The sequence below is a fragment of the Octopus bimaculoides genome, chromosome 2, assembly GCF_046866305.1.
Source record: "Octopus bimaculoides isolate indiv1 chromosome 2, ASM4686630v1, whole genome shotgun sequence".
Classification (NCBI taxonomy): domain Eukaryota; kingdom Metazoa; phylum Mollusca; class Cephalopoda; order Octopoda; family Octopodidae; genus Octopus; species Octopus bimaculoides.
Window position 1 is genome coordinate 88,703,683 of NC_142929.1, and position 21,424 is coordinate 88,725,106.

The 21,424-nt window shown below is 35.0% G+C and overlaps 1 protein-coding gene across 9 annotated transcripts in view; it reads left to right on the forward strand.

Annotated features, from left to right (window-relative positions):
• LOC106875787 (dynein intermediate chain 2, ciliary) overlaps window positions 1-21,424 on the forward strand; it is an 88,635-nt gene that overhangs the window by 24,703 nt on the left and 42,508 nt on the right. For all 9 annotated transcript variants that reach the window (XM_089347133.1, XM_014924063.3, XM_014924071.3 and 6 more), the window contains 8 exons: window positions 1,426-1,552; window positions 7,365-7,459; window positions 9,815-9,919; window positions 11,619-11,720; window positions 13,462-13,548; window positions 14,720-14,804; window positions 15,731-15,892; window positions 20,904-21,148. In XM_089347133.1, the coding sequence (XP_089203259.1) occupies window positions 1,426-1,552; window positions 7,365-7,459; window positions 9,815-9,919; window positions 11,619-11,720; window positions 13,462-13,548; window positions 14,720-14,804; window positions 15,731-15,892; window positions 20,904-21,148 (1,008 nt within the window). The remainder of the gene's footprint in view (window positions 1-1,425; window positions 1,553-7,364; window positions 7,460-9,814; window positions 9,920-11,618; window positions 11,721-13,461; window positions 13,549-14,719; window positions 14,805-15,730; window positions 15,893-20,903; window positions 21,149-21,424) is intronic.

Here is a 21,424-nt window from a genome sequence, read left to right on the forward strand (position 1 = left end):
ACATGCCACTGGGTGCTTTGAGTTCTTTTGGCACATTTTCATTTTATTTATCCAAATTACCTTGGCCATAAATGAATTCTAGTCTTTTGTGTATAAATCAAATTTTCCCATCCTGCCTGCTGAAGATCAGGTGGGACAATTGCTGTGCTGATGACACCTATTGAGACAGAAACACATGTCCACAGTTGTCCTCTTGTCTTCAGACAACCCGACTGTCTTTTTCTTAATGTTTTTTTTTTTAAATATTTTCTCATTTGGAATTACTACCAACTGTTACCAAGTGATGGATCTAACTTCTCTGGAAGCAGAAATTTCAAGAATTTATCTTGTATGCTATTTAATATACCCTTATCCGTATTTGTTATATATATATATATATATATATATATATATATATATATATATATATAGGTGCAGGCAAGTATCTTCTTCTATAGCCTTAGGCTGACCAAAGCCTTGTGAGAGGATTTGGTAAAGAAGCCTGTCATATGTGTGTGTGTGTGTGTGTGTGTGTGTGTGTGTGCGCGTGCGCATGTGTGTGTGTGTGTGCGCACGTGTGTGTGTGTGTGCACGTGTGTGTATGTGTGTGTGTGTGTATCTATGTGTGTGTGTTTGTAACTGTGTTTGTCCCACAACCACCACCACTTGATAACCAGCGTTGGTGTGTTTATGTCCCTGTAACTTAACAGTTATGCAAATTGACTAATAGAATACTGCTCCTACCACTCCCTCCCCCAGCTACCCTCTTCTGTATCCTTTTGTCTTCTCCAGCTCTTTGTTTATCCACTCTTCAGCCCTACCCATTTTTCAGTCATCCCCCTATCCCCTCATTCTCTTTCCCATACAGTCTTGTGAACTGCTCTCCCATCCATGCTCTTATAATCACTTTGTACATTAAGGAACAACCTGGGCATCTTATCACTATTATCTATCTCTTGCAGCTCCTACTGAGCATTTTCTTTTTTCTGTCTCCCTTTCCCATATTAGATGTGATAGCCATGCAGATCCCTCTACAAGAAGCTGCTTTTCCCCCGCCACCCTCATAGTAATCCCCTCATTTCCTAGCATCAAAGTGAGCTCCTAACACCCCCAGGGTTCACACTCCTGTGAATTGTGTGGTAACTTCAAAAGTGCAGGTAGCATATAAAAAACACCCAGCCCATGCTGTAGAGTAGTTAGCATTAAGAAGCACATCCAACCACAGAATCCAAGCCAAAGCAGATACAGGTGAATATGGAGTCTTTGGACACATCAGATCCTATCAAACCATGTAACCTATGCCACCATGGAACATGGACTTAACGATGGTAATAATGAACTGATATTTCCTCATATATTCCCATCATATGTGAATTATATACTTTGATAAATAAATGAAATCATTATTTAGTTATTGATATAATAATAAATGTCTTCACTTTTTAGGAAAGACAGTATAAACCAATCTCAACTGTTGATCAACTGGCTGTCCATTTCACTCTTGATGGTAACATCATCCATAAAGATTCCGATGAAGCAAGGCGACAATTTATGCGAATGAATGTTCCAGATGGTATTTACCAAACTTATTTTCTCAATTACCCACCCATCAAAAAATACAAAACCTTTAAACAAGCACTCTTTCAGAAATTACTGGCTTTCCCAGCTCTTCAGGAATTCTGTCTTGAATTATATTAAATAAAATGGTTTTGATACAAAATGCAAGGTTATATATTTCTAATAAAGGTAGCAGGCCACTCATTTTGGGGCATAATGTAGTTGATTAAAACAATCCAGTAATTTAACAAGGATTATTTACATCATATCACATGAGGTCAATAGTTCAAATCTTATGAAGATAATTTTGTCCTATTCTAAAGCAACGAACATATCACTGCATACCTCAGTTTGTTTGACTGTCAAAGAGATGCAACAAATATTACAATCAATTTTTCCAACACTTTTGTGAGTCTGTGGATCCACCATCCTAATAATAGTAATAATGATAATCCTTTCTACTAAAGGCACAAGGCCTGAAATTTGGTGGGACAGGGACTAGTTGATTACATCGACCCTAGTGTTTCACTGGTACTTAATTTATTGACCCTGAAAAGATGAAAGGTAAAGTTGACCTTGGCGAAATTTGAACTGCGAACATAAGGACAGATGGAATGCTGCTAAGAATTTTGCCTGGCATGCTAATGATTCTGCCAGCTCACCACCTTCGTAATAATAATGATGATGATGATGATGATTCCGATGATGATGATGATGATGATGATGATTCCGATGATGATGATGATGATGATGATGATGATGATGATGCAAGTATGTCAGAGACAACATATACTAATGCTTTATAACAGAGGTATGAGGCCAGAAATGTTAGTGGAGAGGTTTAGTTGATTAAATTGACTTCAGTATTTGACTGGTACTTATTTCATTGATCAAGGAAGGATGAAAAGCAAATTCATCTGTGGTGTTGGTGAGTGTGAACTCATAATATAAAAGAATGTAATTGAATCCAGCTCAGTATTTTCTCTTTTGTTTCTCTGATATTGCCAACTAATAATCTTTTCTACTCTAGGCACAAAGCCCGAAATTTTTGGGGAGGCGGGGGGTGGGGAAGTCGATTAGATTGACTCCAGTACGAAACTGGTACTTAATTTATCGACCCTGAAAGGATGAAAGGCAAAGTCGACCTCAGCAGAATTTGAACACAGAACGTAAAGCCAGACGAAATACCACTAAGCATTTTGCCCAGCATGCTAACATTTCTGCCAGGTCACAACCTTTATTGCCAACTAATAATAATGATGATTGCTTGCTGCTTACTTGCTTCATGTTTTTGCTTGATGGGGCTGGGGTCATCCCAGGTTAGTAGTCTCAAAAATGCCATCATGTGTAGATCTGACCAGGTCCACCAGTGCTCTGCATCACTGGCAGTCCTGTGCCAGCCCCTCTGCATCCTCTAAGGTGATGTCAAGCCTCTGGTGTGGGGCCTTCCACAAAGCCTCTTCCAGCCTGCAGCTGCTGCAATGAATGAGAGTAAAGCCCTGACATCATCACTAATAATGATAATGGATTCAAACTTTTGCACAAATCTAGAAAATTTCAGTGAAAGGGGTTTCAACGATTACATCCTCCTACATGCTCAACTGGTACCTATTTTATTGACCACAAAAAGATGAAAGGTCAAAATCAACCTTTCCAATATTTTAGCTCACAATGTAAAGAGTTAGAAGGAATGCTACTAAGCATTTTGTTCAATATACTAACAACTCTATCAGCTCACCACCATAATGATAATAATAATAATAATACTTAGGTATAATTAAAAAATACTCAGACAAATACATAACAAAAATACCAGGACTTACAAATATATGTAACATACAGAAAATTGCACTACTGGGTACTGCACACATTCTACGCAAAACACTTTCAATACAGTAAACATAAAAGCACCACAGCAAACCACAGCACATACCCAAGGCGCACAGAGCTGCGCTCGGTAGTGAAGTGAAAGCACGTTATAAAAATAAAACTACTGAACAATAATAATAATAATAATAATAACAACAATGGCACTCTTCTTTTTATGTTTCTATTTCTTCTGGAGGAGTTACCTCAATCCTACAAATATTAACCAAAATGAAGTAGATTGATAAGTTTATTTTTTGAACCCATGGAAGACACACGAGATGTCAAAATATTGTTCACTTGATAACGATGGTACTCTTCTTTTTTTGCTTCTATATCTTCTGGAGGAGTTACCTCTGTCCTATAAATAATAATAATAATAATAATAATAATAATAATAATAATAATAATAATAATAATAATAATAATAATAATCCTTGAAATTTTGGGGGAGGGGACTAGTTGATTATATTGACTCCAGTGTTTCACTGGTACTTAATTTATTGACCCCAAAAGGATGAAAGACAAAGTTGACCTTGGCAGAATTTGAACCAAGAACATAAAGACAGACAAAATAGAACTAAGCATTTCGCCTGCTATGCTAATCATCCTACCAGCTCGCCACCTTAAATAATAATAATAATAAAAATAATAATGATAATAATAATAATAATAATAATAATAATAATAATAATAATAATAATAATAATAATAAAAATGCCCTGATGCAGTACCAGGCACTGGCTCTCATAACTTCTGATCTTAACTGATTAGAAGTGTGACCATGCACATGTTTTGTCTTGGTATAAAAGATGGGCTACAGCAAATATTCTGCTCAGTACCACACATTTGCTTGTCAGTTGCTTGATCTTAACCAGTCAAGCATGTCCCTTGGTGGCTGATGATATGTGCATCTCTGATCACAAGCAGAAGTAGTGGGGAGCATCATAGCCATGTGTTGAGAGAAATTCTTTGGGGTTTGAATTATTCACCTCTGGAAACATGGGTATTTCATTCAACATCTTTAAACGAACTTTATTCAGTGAACTTTTGAGTGGAATGGGCTACTCGACTTGAAGAAAATTCTAACTGGGCCCCACCTGCAAGGTCATGTGCTGTTTATCTTGATATGAGATCACCATGTTGCGCACATATGGTTGTGATGCATGTGCCTGGTATACCCTTATCAGATGGGTAGTCATGATGGGTATGTTGAGCTTTGTATATTTGTACCTCAGTAACACTTTGATGGCATGCACTGGTCTCTCACGCAATAATAATGATAATAATAATAATAATAATGGTTTAAAATTTTGCCACAAGGACAGCAATTTTGGGGGAGGGGATGAGTTGAAAATACTGAGCCCGGCATTCAACTGGTACTTATTTTATTGAACTTGAGAGGATGAAAGAAAAAGACAACCTTGGTGGAATTTGAGCTTAGAACATAGCAACGGGCAAAATACTGCTAAGCGTTTTGTCCAGTGCACTAATGATTCTGCCAGCTCGCTACCTTATATAATAATAATGATATTAATAATAATAATAATAATAATAATAATAATAATAATAATAATAATAATAATAATAATAATAATAATCCTTTCCTGCTTGGCACTGATGCCTTTAACTGACATGCTAAGCAGAACTGGATGTGGCTACAAATGCTAGAGAAAAACAATCAACCATCTCTTGTATATGGATGATCTAAAACCGTATGTTGCAAAGGATAAACAACTGGAAACATTACTACAGACAGTGCATAGATTTAACAAAGAAATAAACATGAAATTTACCTTAGAAAAATGAGCCAAAGCAACTTTGAAAAGAGGAAAACTAGTTAAGAGTAACAATATCCCACTAGATAAAGCAAATAAAATAAGAGAATGAGACCAAAGCCAGACATACAAATACTTATGAATCAATGATCCAGACATGGCACAACACACAAATAAAAGCGAAGATAAGGAAGGAATATCATAGACAAGTTAGATTAATACTTAAAACAGAGCTCAATGCAGAAAACATGATAATAGGTATCAACACTCTGGCTTCCCTGGTAATAAGTTACAGTTACAATATCCTTATTTGGACTCTAAATGAACTAACCAAACTAGACAGGAAAACAAAGAAAAAATAATGAAAGAATTTAGGATGCATCACCCAAAATCTGACATAGAAAGAGTATATGCACAATGAATTGAAGATAATACAGGCCTTATACAACTACAAAACTATTATAAAATAACCATCATAGGATTACAGAAATATCTAATTCAGAAGCAAAGGAAACTGGTACAAAATACAAACAAAACAAAACACTGTTTTCTGTCTTTAAGGAAGCTACAAAATACAACAAAGAAGTCATTGTATCTGACAGCTATGAAAAAAAAAGAAGAAACAAAAGCTGTAAAACAACTGAAATCCAAACTGAAACTGGAACAGCAAAATACCATGATAAAACGATGGCAAGAAAAGCCCTTACATTACAAATACTGGGACATGCTAAACAGAAAAGAAATAGACAAAGTAAAGAATTGTTGAGAAGCTCAAGAATCAAAGCAAAGACTGAAGGGTTTTTAATTGCAATACAACCAGAAATCACCAAAAACATAATATGAATATGTGGTGATGGGGAAGAAACAATAAATCATACTGTCTCTAGCGGTTCAGTTCTGGCTAAGAAAGAATATATTCACAGACATGACAGAGATGGGACCTATATACACTGGAAGCTATGACAGCAGGAAAAAGATGGTATAGATATACCCCAGAAAAGATCTCAAAAAATGACAAAGCAACCATACTCTGGGATATGCCAATACACACAGATAGAGAAATCAAGGCTAATAGACTGGACATAGTTGTCAGAGATCATCAAGAAAAAAAAATGCTTTCTAATTGATGTATTAAACCCAGCAGATAACAAAATACTCTCAAAATACAAAGATCTAGAAATAGAGATAACCTGAATGTGGAGCCTAAAAACAAACAATCCCAATAATGGTAGATGCATTGGACATGATTAAAAAAACATTCAGACAAATACATAACAAAAGCACCAGGATTTATGAATATAAATAACACTCAGACAAAAGCACTACTAGGCACTGTGCACATCCTACAGAAAACACTTTTAATACAGTGAAAATAACAGCACCAAAACAAACTATAGCACATACCCAAGGCACACAGAACTGCATTCAGTAGTGCAGTGAAAGCATGTGATAAAAATAAGACTACTGAATAATAGCAATCCTGTCTACTATAGACACCAAAAAGATGAAGTTAGCTTCAGTGGAATTTGAACTCAGAAAGTTTATGAATCAGAAAAAATGCCATTAAATATTTTGTTTCTGCTAGCTTCCTACTGTTGGAAAGTGAGCATCTTCTATATGTCTTGCCAAGTACCAATTGCAAAACTCCACTCTGAAAAGAGGTTTCCATAAAAAAATTAAATTCTGTCTGTAATGATAATAAAAAAAAGTATATTAATAATAATAATAATAAGAAGAAGAAGAAGAAGAATCATGATAAGTATAATAATGATAGTAGTAGTAGTAGTAGTAGTAGTAGTAGTAGTAGTAGTAGTAGTAGTAGTAGTAGTAACAACAACAACAACAGCAACTTAAAATGTTAAATTCTTTGACTCATACTATGTGAATGTATAAAACTGGTTTATGCTTTAAATTTTTTTTTCCATTCTGTTTCCTATGACATAAGCTGTAGTAGTTGCCCCTAGCTACTGCATCAATAATAGCTTACCTTGTTCATTGTCTATGATTTAAAATTCTTTAGAAAATCTCTTGATTGAAATTGGAAAGTAAAAAGGAAAAAAAAACTTTAATTAAACATATGTGTGTGTGATGGAATGAGAGTTAATGAAATGTAGAGTCTTAAATTTGAACATCTAAACATAGAACAAAACAAAAACTAAAAAGAAAAACCTAATTTTCTTTCAGCTGTGGTTTCTGAAACTGCTGTTAATGAAGAAGATAAATCTACACCAGAAGGAAATGAAAGCGTTGAAGGAGATTCTGCAAAAGAGAATTTTGAGGTAAACCCCACAGTAGAAAAATACTACATAGCTCAGTGGTTAGAGCACCAGGCTCACAATCATGAGGTAGTGAGTTTGATTCCTGGACCAGGTTGTGTGTTGGGTTCTTGAGCAAGACACTTTATTTCCCATTGCCTCCAGTCTACTCAGCTGTAGAACTGAGTTGTGACATGACTGGGGACGAGCTGTATTGGCCTTTGCCTTTCCCTTGGATAAAATCAGTGGCAGGGAGAGGAGAGGCTGGTATGCATGGGTGACTGCTGGTCTTCCATAAACAACCTTGCCCAGACTTATGCCTCTGAGGGTAACTTTCTAGGTGCAATTCCATGATCGTTCATGACCCAAGGGGATCTTTTTTATGTTTTATAGATGTATGGGTGTGGGTGTGTTTGTAAATGTGTGTGTTTGTGTGTGTGTGTTACCATATTTTTTCATGTTGACAGCATTTGAACAACAGATCTCTTGAGTAATGTTGCTTGACAGGATGTATAGTTTGGAGATCTGGAAGAAGCCTCTCTAGGCTGAACTGCTACACCTCCGCATTGAAAGATCACTGCTCTGTTACTATGGACATGTGATTAGAATGTCACAGGAATAGATCGTAAGACAGTTTCTTCAAGAGGTACCAAGCGAAAGGTGACCTAGGGGTAGACCAAGATTAAGATGGTTGGATAATGTCCATAGTTTCAGTTGGTCACATTAGGGAATCCAGCTGAAAAATGCAATAAGCGTTGTTTCTTATAGGACCCTATGGAGGAGGTATACTAGGATTCTACTCCCTACAACCCTCCTAGGAATAGTGAGTGGAAAAAGTGGATGGATAGATGTTTATGTATCAAGTGGGACAATACATTCCATAGTTTTATTGTTTCATTTGTTTTGATATGAAATTCAGAGAAATAAAAATACCATATTTGGAAGACAGTTAAGGATTAGCATTGATGATGATGAAGTGCATCAAGACAAATAATGATGTTTTAATAACAGTCAAATCCATGCTTGCATGGAAATGATGATGATGATGATGATGTTTGTGTATGTGTGTGTGTATTTGATGATACAAGCAGGAAAAAAAAAATCAAAAGATAAGCATATATATTTTTTATTGTTAATTGGCAGAGCAAGGCAGTGAGCTGGTAGAATCGTTAGCAAGCTGGGCAAGATCCTTAGCAGCATTTTGTCTGGCTTTATGTTATAAGTTCAAATTCTACTGAGGTCAACTTTGTCTTTCACCCTTTTGGAATAAAATAAGGACCAGTTGAACATTGAGGTTGATGGAATCAACTTAGCTCCTCTCTAAAAATTGCTGGCCTTGTACCAAAATTTGAAACCGCTATTAATTTGCAGACTTCACATGAAGCCCTTGGCTCTTGCGTCCCTTTGCAATTGCTACTGATTAATAATAATTTGTATGTGTGCGAATTTTCTATGGTGAATTTTCTATGGCAAATTTTCTATGGTTGGATGCCCTTCCTGTTGCCAACCCTTGCTTGGTTCCCGCTATGATAATATTTCCACGTGGTTGGTTATGTTTTCAAGTAAGACTGAAAACAAAGGACATTGCTTGTCTGATGGTGAAACTTGTTTATAACTATCACACAATGTCAAAACAAAGTGAAACAAACACACACCTACACATACACTCACATAGAAGAGAGAGAAAAAGAGAATGAAAGAGAGAATGAGAGAGAGATTATTTATTTTGATTTTTGTTCACCTCAAATCTTCCTTCGAAATTTTACTTATTTCCATAGTTTCTATTTATATAGAATTGTTGTTTATCTACTTTTCTGGTCTCTGATTTTCTCAGAACACTTCTAAAATTCTCCAAATTTCCTTTAATTTCTTTAAAATTTTAAAAATTTATACCCATCCTCAGTTTTTCATGTTTTGCATTGTATTGCTTTATTTTCTTTTGTTGATATTTTTTGAACCAGTTTTTTTTTCTTCAGACATAATGTTTCTAAACTACATTCTCAAATTTATCCTCCTTTTTTTAAATTCAAAGGAGCTCTGATTTTAAAGATATTTAGCTGTTATCTCTAGCTGGTTGAGCAAACCACATAACAGTTCCTTCATTGGTTCAGAGTACTGCCAATATAGTGAAGATGGTCAAAGCAGCAGCTTTATAAATTACAGTATTTACTTAAATCTTGTTTTTATGTTTGATTTACTTTGGAGTCTAGTTTGCTTTTCCTGTACTTCACTCCCACAGGAAATAAGTATCACTAATATGCTTTAATCATTTCAGTCGAATATTTAGCTATAAATGGAAACAAATCATTTTATAGTATAGCTACTAACTATTAACAATGCATAATATTCTTGTCATCCAAGATTATTCATTTATTTCAGGTAATAACACCAGAAGAACCTGTAGCATCACCAGCAAAAGGAAAATTGACAAACCAGTTTAATTTCAGTGAAAGAGCTTCTCAAACCTATAACAATCCTATACGGGTTAGTCATAAAATTAATGGTTATCTGATTGCTTTTAACTATTGTATTCAAACTGGCCAAAGCTGGTTGCTATAAAGATAGTGACATTTGTTGAGACTGTGTACAAAGCTGGTTTTGATGGAAGATTATCTTTGATCGCTGGTAAACTGTTACCAAATCATAAGAGACATCACATTAAGTAGAGATTATTTAATCAACTGTTTTCTTCATCAAATCTATAACCTTGTGCTTACTAATAATAATGCTAATGAAATCTTCATTAATATTATCAATACTGTAGGTGATGAACCAGTAGAGTTGTTAGAGTGTCAGATGGAATGACTTATGGTATTAGTTCTGATCCTGTGTGCTCTGAATTCAAATTTCACCAAGGTCAACTTTGCCTTTCTTCTTTTTAGAGTCCATAAAAAAATAATACCAATCTGTGATGTACATTGTTGAAACCAGTATTTGTTCAAGTTCTTTGTGTTCTGAATTCAAACTCAACAATGGCTTACTTGGGTGGTATACTTAACCTAGTTCCCCATTTAACATCACCTTGAATGGGTTACTTTCAGCAGAGTCCAGTTTATTGCAAGCATTTGGGCCAGTTCTCAAGTTTGAGGATGCTTTCTCCCTCCCAAAAGTCTTGAAGGGTCTATAAAGAGTCATGGACTTTGCCTTCTCCACTCCTAACTAAAACATAAGAAAAAAAATTCCTTCTTTATATTCTATAACCTATTGTCATGAAGATGTGTTGTGAATATATACATTTTGTTTTCATTATTAGACTAATGATCCCCTGAAGAATATAGTTTTGTGTAGTTATTGTCTTCATGCTGTTGAAGAGGACAGCATGTTATACACCCCATTGAGACAATAAGTAGAAACTGGAAAGGAATGAAGTGAACTTGATGTGTTAGATGTATAATGTTAATCTGCATGAAAAGCCAACACAAGTAATAAAACTAGTGGCTTGGCATAAGGCATCAACCACACTGTGTTGCAAAAATTACTACTCTAATATAGACTTGTGTTGTGAATGAACTATGGACGCTGATTAGCTCTTATGTTATCATATGTTTGCTGAAATACACTGCTTTTGTTTAAATAAATTTTTGAAATAATGACAATGTCATTATTAAGCAGGTGTTTGGAACAATGAAATATTGATAGCAGATATTGATTTAGTTCACTTTAGGGAGTTTGTGTCATAAAACCAGGGTATGTCTTGGGAGGGGTAGTATGAAAAGGATTTAAAACAAGGGATGCATCATATTGATAATGGTTAGCTATGGAATATGAAGACTGAGAAAGATATAGAAAAATGTAATGAACTCAGATCTTAGTGCTGAGTTTCACAGATAAAACAAAGACCAATGGGAGTGACATTATGTTGTATGACAGTCAGCTAATACCACAATGGAAAAGCAATAAAACATTGATGGTGTTGTGCAGCCAGGTCAACTCTGATTGCATAGATAGATGATCAAAGTCATTCTAGTTATGGCCAGTCCGTGCTTTTAATAGCTTTTATCATCCAATATGCTGTTGCCTTTCCTAACATGATAAGGTGATTTGAGGAAAATTTGGTAGCTTCTAGCAGGTTGAGTGACCAAGTAGAGTGTGGTAATGACAATAACATATGTGACTCCCTTTGTGTATATGTATGTGTGGTTTTATTTTGAGGCACCATATTTAGTCCAATATTCTTATGCAGGATGCTGGAACTATGACAGAACCACCACCAAAAGTCAGATTTTCATCTAATGTTAGCCAGTGGGAAATATTTGATGCTTATATTGAAGATTTTGAAAAACAGGTAATCTTTGTTTTACTAACTTATTTGGTGAAAATACCTAGAAGGGAAAACCCTAGATTCCCACTTATATAACCCATTACCCACCCTGTTATCTATTCAACTTTCTTCTTCCTCTTTTTCTCGACCCTGTCACTAATCTTTTCCCTCTCCCTTGCTCCTTGCTGTAGATCTAGGGTATAAAATTTAAAAAATGCACACTTTGTGCAGGAGTGGCTGTGTGGTAAGAAGCTTGCTTCCCAACCACATGGTTCGAGATTCAGTCCCACTGCATGGCATCTTGAGCAAGTGTCTTCTATCATAGCTTTGAGCTGACCAAAGCCTTGTGAGTGGATTTGGTAGACAGAAACTGAAAGTAGCCTGTCATATATATATATATATATATATATATATATATATATATATATATATATATATATATATATATATACATATATACATATATATATATATACATATATATACATATATACATATATATATATATATACATATATACATATATATATATACATATATACATATATATATATACATATATATATATATATATACATATATATATATACATATATATATATATATATACATATATATATATATACATATATATATATATATACATATATATATATATACACATATATATATATATATATACATATATATATATATACATATATATATGTAAATATATCAGTGTGTGTGTGTGTGTGTGTGTGTGTGTGTGTTTGTCCCCCCATCATCACTTAACAATCAGTGTTGGTGTGTTTATGTCCTCCATGACTTAGCGGTTCAACAAAAGAGGCTGATAGAATATGTACCAGGCTTAAAAAATAAGTACTGGAGTTGATTTGTTTGACTAAAAATTCAAGGTGGTGCCCCAGCATGGCCACAGTCTACTGACTGAAACAGGTAAAAGATAAAAGATGATGAACCAAAGTCTCTTTTACTCTTTTACATGTTTCAGTCATTTGACTGTGGCCATGCTGGAGCACTGCCTTTTAGTCGAGCAAATCGACCCCAGGACTTATTCTTTGGAAGACTAGTACTTATTCTATCGGTCTCTTTTGTCGAACCGCTAAATTATGGGGACGTAAACACACCAGCATCGGTTGTCAAGCGATGTTGGGGGGGACAAACACAGACACACAAACACATATATATATACATATATACAACGGGCTTTTTTCAGTTTCCGTCTACCAAATCCACTCACAAGGCTTTGGTCGGCCCGAGGCTATAGTAGAAGACACTTGCCCAAGGTGCCACGCAGTGGGACTGAACCTGGAACCATGTGGTTGGTAAGCAAGCTACTTACCACACAGCCACTATTTTTCATTTAGGCGAATAGTTTTCTTCTGATTGAAGATAAAGGTACTAATCCACAAGAAATGCATGTCCAATTCCAAAAATATAAGAGCAAAAAGTATGAGATGTTTTGGCACAGCTATTTTGGTGCTGCCTATTTGATATACTGATTCAATATTGACTTATCTGACATCGGGCATTTTAATATTTCTCTTGTTTAAGTGTTTCTCTAGTTCTTACCTCCTTCCTCATATTTGCTAAAAAAGAATAAGCTATCTTATGTTCCATTTAAATATTATTCTGTTAATAACCTGTTTCAATAATGCATTAAATCCTATCCATGTTAATGTGGGAAAAGAGTAAGAAAAGTTTGAAAGTAGAACAGCATGAGATGATTGTCATTTGTGGATTTATTTATTTTGATGTTTTTCAGCAAGAGAAAAAGGAAAAAGAGAAGAAAGGTTATGCTGGAAAGAAAGAAGAACAAGTTAAGAAAAAACTAACTAATATTGAATCAACAGTGAGTATATTTTCTGATATATTCTAGATTATTTTGGTTAAGATACTCTTTTACTTGTTTCAGTCATTTGACTGTGGCCATGCTGGAGCAAATCGACCCCAGGACTTATACTTTGTAAGCCTAGTACTAATTCTATCGGTCTCTTTTGCTGAACCGCTAAGTTTCGGGGACGTAAACAAACCAGCATCGGTTGTCAAGCGATGTTGGACACACACACACACACACACACGACAGGCTTCTTTCAGTTTCCGTCTACCAAATTTCTCTGATAAGATTCCATATTTTGTCTACCAAATTTCACTCAGAAACTGATTCAGAGTGATACATTGTGATACAAGTATCAGCAAAGCAAACTTCTTAACCATGCCTGTACCTATGATGTCAATCCATAAAATGTTTTGGTCTTGGCATTCTTACAACTTTTTCAGTTTGGAGAAATGATTAACAAGTATTCATCATCATCATTATTGTCATCATCATTCTCTTCATCGTCGTCGTCACCAGTCATCATCATTGTCATCATCACCATCTCCTTCTCCTCCTCTTTCTCTTCCTCTTCCTCTTCCTCCTCCTCCTTCTGTTCCTCTTCTTCCTCCTCCTCCTCGTCATCATCATTGCTGTCGTCGTTGTCATCATCATCATCATCATCATTTAATGTCCACTTTTCCATGCTTGCATGGGTCAGATTGAGTTTAATGAGACAGATTTTCAACAGTTGGATGCCCTTCTTGTGAACCCTTATTTGCTTCCAAGCAAGGTAATAATCAGGCTTGTTTTCACAAAATACTGGAAAAGAAAGGACAGTCATATATAGTGATTACACAATGTCAAGACAAGGAGACACAAACATACACACACTCACACACACACACACACACACACACACATACATACATACATGATGGGGTTCTTTCAGACTCCATCCACCAAATCTACTCACAGGGTTATAGAAAACTTTTACCCAAGGTACCATACAGCAGGACTGAAATCCAAACCATGCAGTTAGGAAGAACACAGCCACATTTGCACTGCACAATAAACCAGGATCGTTCATCTGAACATAAAGAATGTACAGATTACAATTCCTAATTCGTTTATACAATTCTTAGTCTTCAACTCTTTTACATTCTTCCATCATCTTTATCTATTTTTACCATTTATTTTCTCACAGACTGATGACATTTCCTCTGTAAATAAAGCAGCCATGATAATAGAGAGAATGGTAAATCAGAACACTTATGATGATATTGCTCAAGGTAGAGTGAACACAATTTCTTTACTTTAAAAATATACTGCTGCTGATGCTGTTACTGCCATTTCTACTGCTTCTGTCGCTGCTGCTGCTGCTGTTCCTACTGCTTTTGTTATTGTTGTTACTGCATTTCCCAATGCTTCTGCTACTATCTCTGTTGCTTCTACTGCTTTTGCCGTCCCTATTACAGCTTTTACAAGGTGAATAATGTTTTGTAAGGTTTTTTTTAAAGCATAGTAAAAAGAAGAGGCGGAGTCAAGAGGTGTAGGGGAAATGGGGAGGAAGTAAGCATGGTTCCTGGGTTGTGATCAAACCAGAGATATGGTTATAGTATTTGTAGCAGATTGGATGTTACTAAGTTCAACAAAGGACCAATGGGTGGTATTTTATTTAACACATACATATACATACCTCTTTTCTATGCATACATATATATGTATATGCATGTATATATATGAGTGTGGGATAGGTCGTAACACACACATGGGTATAAAGGATAAATATGTATCACATTCAGCTGTATATTTTTGGGAGTGCAGTTGAATACTAGTTATGCGATGATGCTTGATTGTGTACATATTTAATCCTAACACTCACAAATTTATAATTCGGAGTATTACACTGAGGAGAACAATAGGTAAATATAACATACACATGCACATTCACACACACGCATGCATGCTTGCTCACACACACACACACACACACACACACACAGTGGGCTTCTTTCAGTTTCAGGCAACCGAATCCTCTCACAAAGTTTTGGTTACTCTGGAGCTATAGTAGAAGACACTTCCCCCAATGTGTCATGCAAGGAAATTGAACCCCAAACCACATGGTAAAGAAGTGAACTTCTTAACCACACAGCCATGCCAGTGTCTGTTCTACAAAGTTTTCTTTTTTTTTTTTTATTATTTTCACTAATTATAGATTTCAAATATTGGGAAGATGGTTCAGATGAATTCCGTGATCTTGAAGGAACTCTTTTACCATTATGGAAATTTTCTTTTGATAAAGCCAAGCACTTGACAGTAACTTCTCTTTGTTGGAATCCCAAATACAAAGACTTGTTTGCTGTGTCTTTTGGATCATGTAAGTAATCTTGGAATTCTGTTCCACCGTTTCAAATGCATTTTGGCAAATTCATGGTACCATTGTTGTTCTTGTTTAGCTTCAACTCAGTTCTAACTGATCATTCCAGCAGTGATCACTCCAGCTTGATTGAGGTGGGGGGACATAGTGTATCTAAGAATACATTACTGGATGTGTCCTTCATTTTACAAAACTGTAGGTTTTATTTGAGTGAAATTTAGCAAAGTAAGGTGGTTGTATGGCTTATAAAATAACTAGGACAGAGAGAGAGAGAGAGAGAGAGAGAGAGAGAGAGAGAGAGAGAGGCACATATGCACATGTGAATATGCATATGTACACAAGTACAGCCTGCTAACACTTGTGAATGAGTATGGCTTCGCAGATGTACCATGCTTTCATTAATTCTTTTAGCTGCCAATGTAGTCATGAGCAAATAAAGATAACTCCACGGTTCCACTCACGTTTGATTCAGCAGCACATCCAAAATTTGACAAAATGGAGGGAAAAAGAGCTGTATCAGCACTTGGGTGGTAATCATTTACAGCTGAGTGGACTGAAGTACCTTGCTGAAAGACACAAGTTACTGCCTAATTCACTTTCTGATCATGAGCTGAACATCCTTATGACTAGAGCATGTCTTTCCCCACACACATACATACACACGTGTGCATGTGTATGTGTGTGTGTATACATAGGTATAATACCTTGAGTATCTTGAAAGTCACCTTAGCTCTGTTATTGTTGTTGGTGCTATTATTGTAATATTACTTATGTGTTCATTCTTTTTTTTTCTGATAATTTGATCGGTGGAAAGTAATGTACATTATTTATTCAAAGAATTCAGAAAAATTCAACAGAAATTAATTATATTCTACCTGATGAAGCATCCAGGGTTGCCAATTTAACATATTTAATGCTAGATCTAGCATTTTTTTCAGCATTTAGCAAACAATTTTTGAATCTAACATTTAGCAGGGAAAATAGCAGGTTTAAAATTTCATTCAGCATTTTTTTTTAGCATTTTTCTCAGATATGACATTTCCACAATAGTTACCCTTTTTTCTTCTTTTTCCTCCTTTTTTACTTTTGTTAATGTATCTTATAGCAAAATGTTAGTAGTATCGGCTATTGTTGAATTTTTCTTTCACTTTCTTGAAACTTCAAATGAAAGTTTGTCAAAAGGAAGTTTATCAAGTTATAAACTTTTTCGGCACCCCACCCGGCTTGGATACAGAGTGGTGCTGGGGGGAGGGGAGAAGATAACTCATGTCAGCACCTGAACTCACTACACAATAATGTAAATATGTTGCAAAGAATGAAAGCATGGAAATTCGTCCTAACAATGCTTTATTCTATAGTGATGAGTTTTTATCATGACAGGTTGACTGATTTACTTTCAGTTTGACTGTTTTAAAATAGGCCTGTGTTTTTTCATGCTTGTTTTGGATTATATATCTTGTACAGAAGTATGGGGGTGGTGGGGGTGGTCTCCCCCTTTATATTTCTATTTACTTTTTTTTTTTCAAGTATTATAGTAATATTTGTGGTTTTACCAATAGATATTAAATGTAAGAGTGGAAGCGAAATATGATGTTCCCAGGCTCATATCAGAACACAATTTTAGGGTTTCTGCAGATTTTAGTCTTCCATTTATAAGTTGGCCACACTGCACCCTGAATCAGTATAGTTCACCTCAAGAATTTGTAAGCAGCAAACATAAGAATTGTTAATGATGAATGAAAGAATTGTTAGCGGCAAACTGGTAAGTTGTGTTTTCAATCGTGAATTCTTGTACAACTAGGTGGCTGTCAGTAGAACCAGCGGTAAATAGAATTTTAAGCCAATGATTTGAATTGCAAACTCACTTGTAAACTACAACTACAAAAGAAAAGTGTTTTACAGTACAAATATCACATGAAATTTATTTTCTTGCTTCCCACTACATTATAATGAGCAAAGGAAAAAAGTTGTACCAGCAAAAATTCCGAAAGGAATGGCTTAAGATGCCAGCATTTACTAAGTGGTTGTGTGAAGTACCTAGTGACCAATCTAAAGCACATTGCAGATATTGTAGATGTAATATACTGGCAAAATATTCTCTTGTAGTAAGCCACTGTGAAGCAAAGAAACATAAGGCATCAACTCCACAGCAAATGATTCCTCTTAGCAATTTTATTAAAACCAAAAATGATAAGACATTTATGCTTGAAGCAAATTTAGCAATGTTTATTTGTTGCCACTCATCATTTAATAGCTGTGATCACTTAATAGAGTTATGTAAGAATTATATGTCTGATAGTGATATTATGTCCAAAGTGAAGTTGCATCGTACAAAATGCGTAAATATTGTGAGAAATGTTCTAGCTCCATATTTTGATGGAGATTTGATTTCTTATATCGGAGATAGAAAATTTAGCCTGTTATTAAATGAATCCAATGATATATCAATAAACAAGTTGTTAGGAATTGTTATCATATATTATAGTGACACTCACAAAAAAGTGGTACATACATATCTCAATATGGTATCTTAAGAAACATGCGACGCAGATGGCATTGTAGATGCCTTAAAAATTGAATTAGAAAAAAAGGAATTAGATATAAAAAAATTACTGGCTATAGGAACCGACAACGCTAGAGTAATGATAGGAGTCAACAATGATGTTTTCCAGAAATTAAAAGAAGCTTCATCATTACTTCTATTTAGATGTGTATGTCATTCTTTACAGTTGACAGTATCCCACACTTGTGCTGAATGCTTGCCCATAAATTTAGAATTTTTAGTATCCAAAACCTATAAATGGTTCTTCAACAAGACAAAGTGCCTACAAACAATTTTACCTTGTTATCAATGATAAAGAGCCTTTGAAGATCGTGAATTCTTGTACAACTAGGTGGCTGTCAATAGAACCAGCAGTAAATAGAATTTTAAGCCAATGGTTTGAATTGCAAACTCACTTCCAAACTACAACTACTAAAGAAAAATGCTTTACAGCACAAATGTCACATGAAATGTTTTGTGATTCTAGGAATGAACTTTACCTTTTATTTTTGAATCCAATTTTAAAACATGCTCAGGAAATGTTTGAATCAAACACTGTCGACAAAACAAAATTACTTGAAGATCTTTCAAATTTGATCAAATCTGTTGCTAATATGATAGTTTTGCCAACATGTAGAAGTGATCCTTTTGATCTGGATGCTTCTATTGAAAAATTTATGGATCCTAAACCAAATATAGGCTACAGGTTCAAGAGAAAGATAACAGAAATGATTATCAAGAAGACTGTAACAGCCACTGAAGAAAATAATATTTGCAAAAGAGCACAATTTTTACTCTGCCTTTATAAAGAGCTCAAGCAACATTTGCCAGGAAATATTAATATACTGAGGAATATCAAATGTTTTTCAGTAGAGAATATTTTTTGGCATTTCAAAGAGCCAATTTAACCTGTCTTTAAAGCAATACATTTAAATGAAGAAAAAATTGCTTCAATTGAAATTCAGTTTAATATTTTAATTCTGTTTAATAGTTAAATGGACAAATATGCCTAATACTGAGGCATTGTGGCTGGAAGTCTTGGAATATAAAGATGGAGGAAATCCTCTTTGAAATGCTGCAAATTTTGCCATTAATCTATTGACATTGCCAAACTCAAATGCAGAAGTTGAACAGTTGTTTACTAGTATGGGTGTAATCAAATCAAAATTGAAAAACAAAATGCATCTTCCTATGCTATAAAATATGGCCTGAAAAGATATGGCAAATGTTGCAAAAACTTTGATATTCCAAAACACATAATTAACAAGATAGGAACCTTGAATGTATATAGAAGTCAAGACCTAGGCACTGTAGCTGAAAGTGATCAAATCAGTGAAATTCAAGAAATTATTTCTCAATGATGAATATAATTAAAGAAAGTAAATAAAAATGTAAATAAAAATTAAGCTTTTTGATATAATTAGTCTTTAGCATTTTTTGTCATATTTAGCATTTTTTTGGTATTTTTTCTACTGAAATTTAGTATAAAATGCTGATTTTAAGTTGGCAACACTGGTATTTTAATATAAACTCAGCCACCAAAAGCTGGTGTGCAGTGCAGAAATGTATGTTGTGATTTACTATTAAAAGCCTGATATCCTCCATCTTCATGTTATATTATTTTCACACACACACACATATACACCCATATACAAGGTGTAGTCAAAAAATATCCGACCTTTGGCCAAAAAGCAAGTAATATTAAAAAATTCACCATTTTGATTTAATCTCCTTCAAAATATTTACCTTGGGAGTCTACACACTTCTGCCAGCATTCCTGTTACTGCTGGAAACATTTCTGGAAATCACTTTTTGGGATGCTGCAGAACTGTGCCATCGAATTTTGCTTAATGTTCTCTGTTGACTCAAATCTCCCTTTGAGTGTTTTTTTTTTGAGCTTTGGGAATAGCCAAAAGCCACACGGAGCCAAGTCTAGGGAGTAGGAAGCCTGACAAACAAGTGGTGTGTTTTGCTTGATGAGGAATGCTTGAATGATGCAGATGGAATGAGCAAGTGCATTGTCATGGTGGAGTTTCCAATTCTTTGCAGCCCACAGGTTGGGTTGTTTTCACCCAATGTTTTCACCATCTTTGAACCAGTTTTATCATTTCTTTATTTGTATTTTTCCCATAGCGTCATCTTGAAAGGCCTTCTGAATCTTCTTGATAGTTTGGGCTTGCATATCACCAAGTTTTTGGCAGAATTTGATATAGTATTTTTGCTCAATGTGCTTGGTCATCTTGACTCAAAAAGAAAAATTGTACAGCACACTCTTCACTGTGGGTGAATGGCACAACCTACAGACCCGAAAATTTTTCCGCATGCTCAGGAAAGATGTGGCCACCTAATACCCATGCGGATTTTGCTCATGTATTACTATTTTGTAAAAAAAAAAATCAAGATTGGATACTTTTTGACTACATCTCATATATGTATTAAGTTATTTATTTTCTTGATTTTCAATTCCAGATGACTTTGGCAATCAATATAATGGAATGATATTGCTTTACACATTGAAGAATCCATCTTATCCCAAATACTATACTTCAACTGATTGTGGTGTAATGTGTCTTGATATCCACCCTGTCTACTGTTACATGCTTTGTGCTGGATTATATGATGGCAGTGTGGCAGTCTATAATTTTTGCAACAGAGAGCCATTACTCCAGCGGTGTACTGCAAAGAATGGGAAGCATCTCGGTCCAGTGTGGGAGGTGAGGTGTTTCAGTCTTAATATTTCTTCATGTGTGAAGGCAGTAGGCTGGTAGAATAGTTAGCACACTGGGTAAAATGCTTAGTGGCATTTCATCTGTTTGTATGTTCTGAGTTCAAATTTTGTTGAGGTTGACTTTGCTGTTCATCCTTTTGGGATAAAATAAGTGCCAGTTGAATACTGAGTTGATGTAATCAACTTACCCTTCCACTGAAATTGCTGACCTTGTGCCAAAATATGAAACCAATATTTTTTTATGAGTGAAGATGGTGTGCTG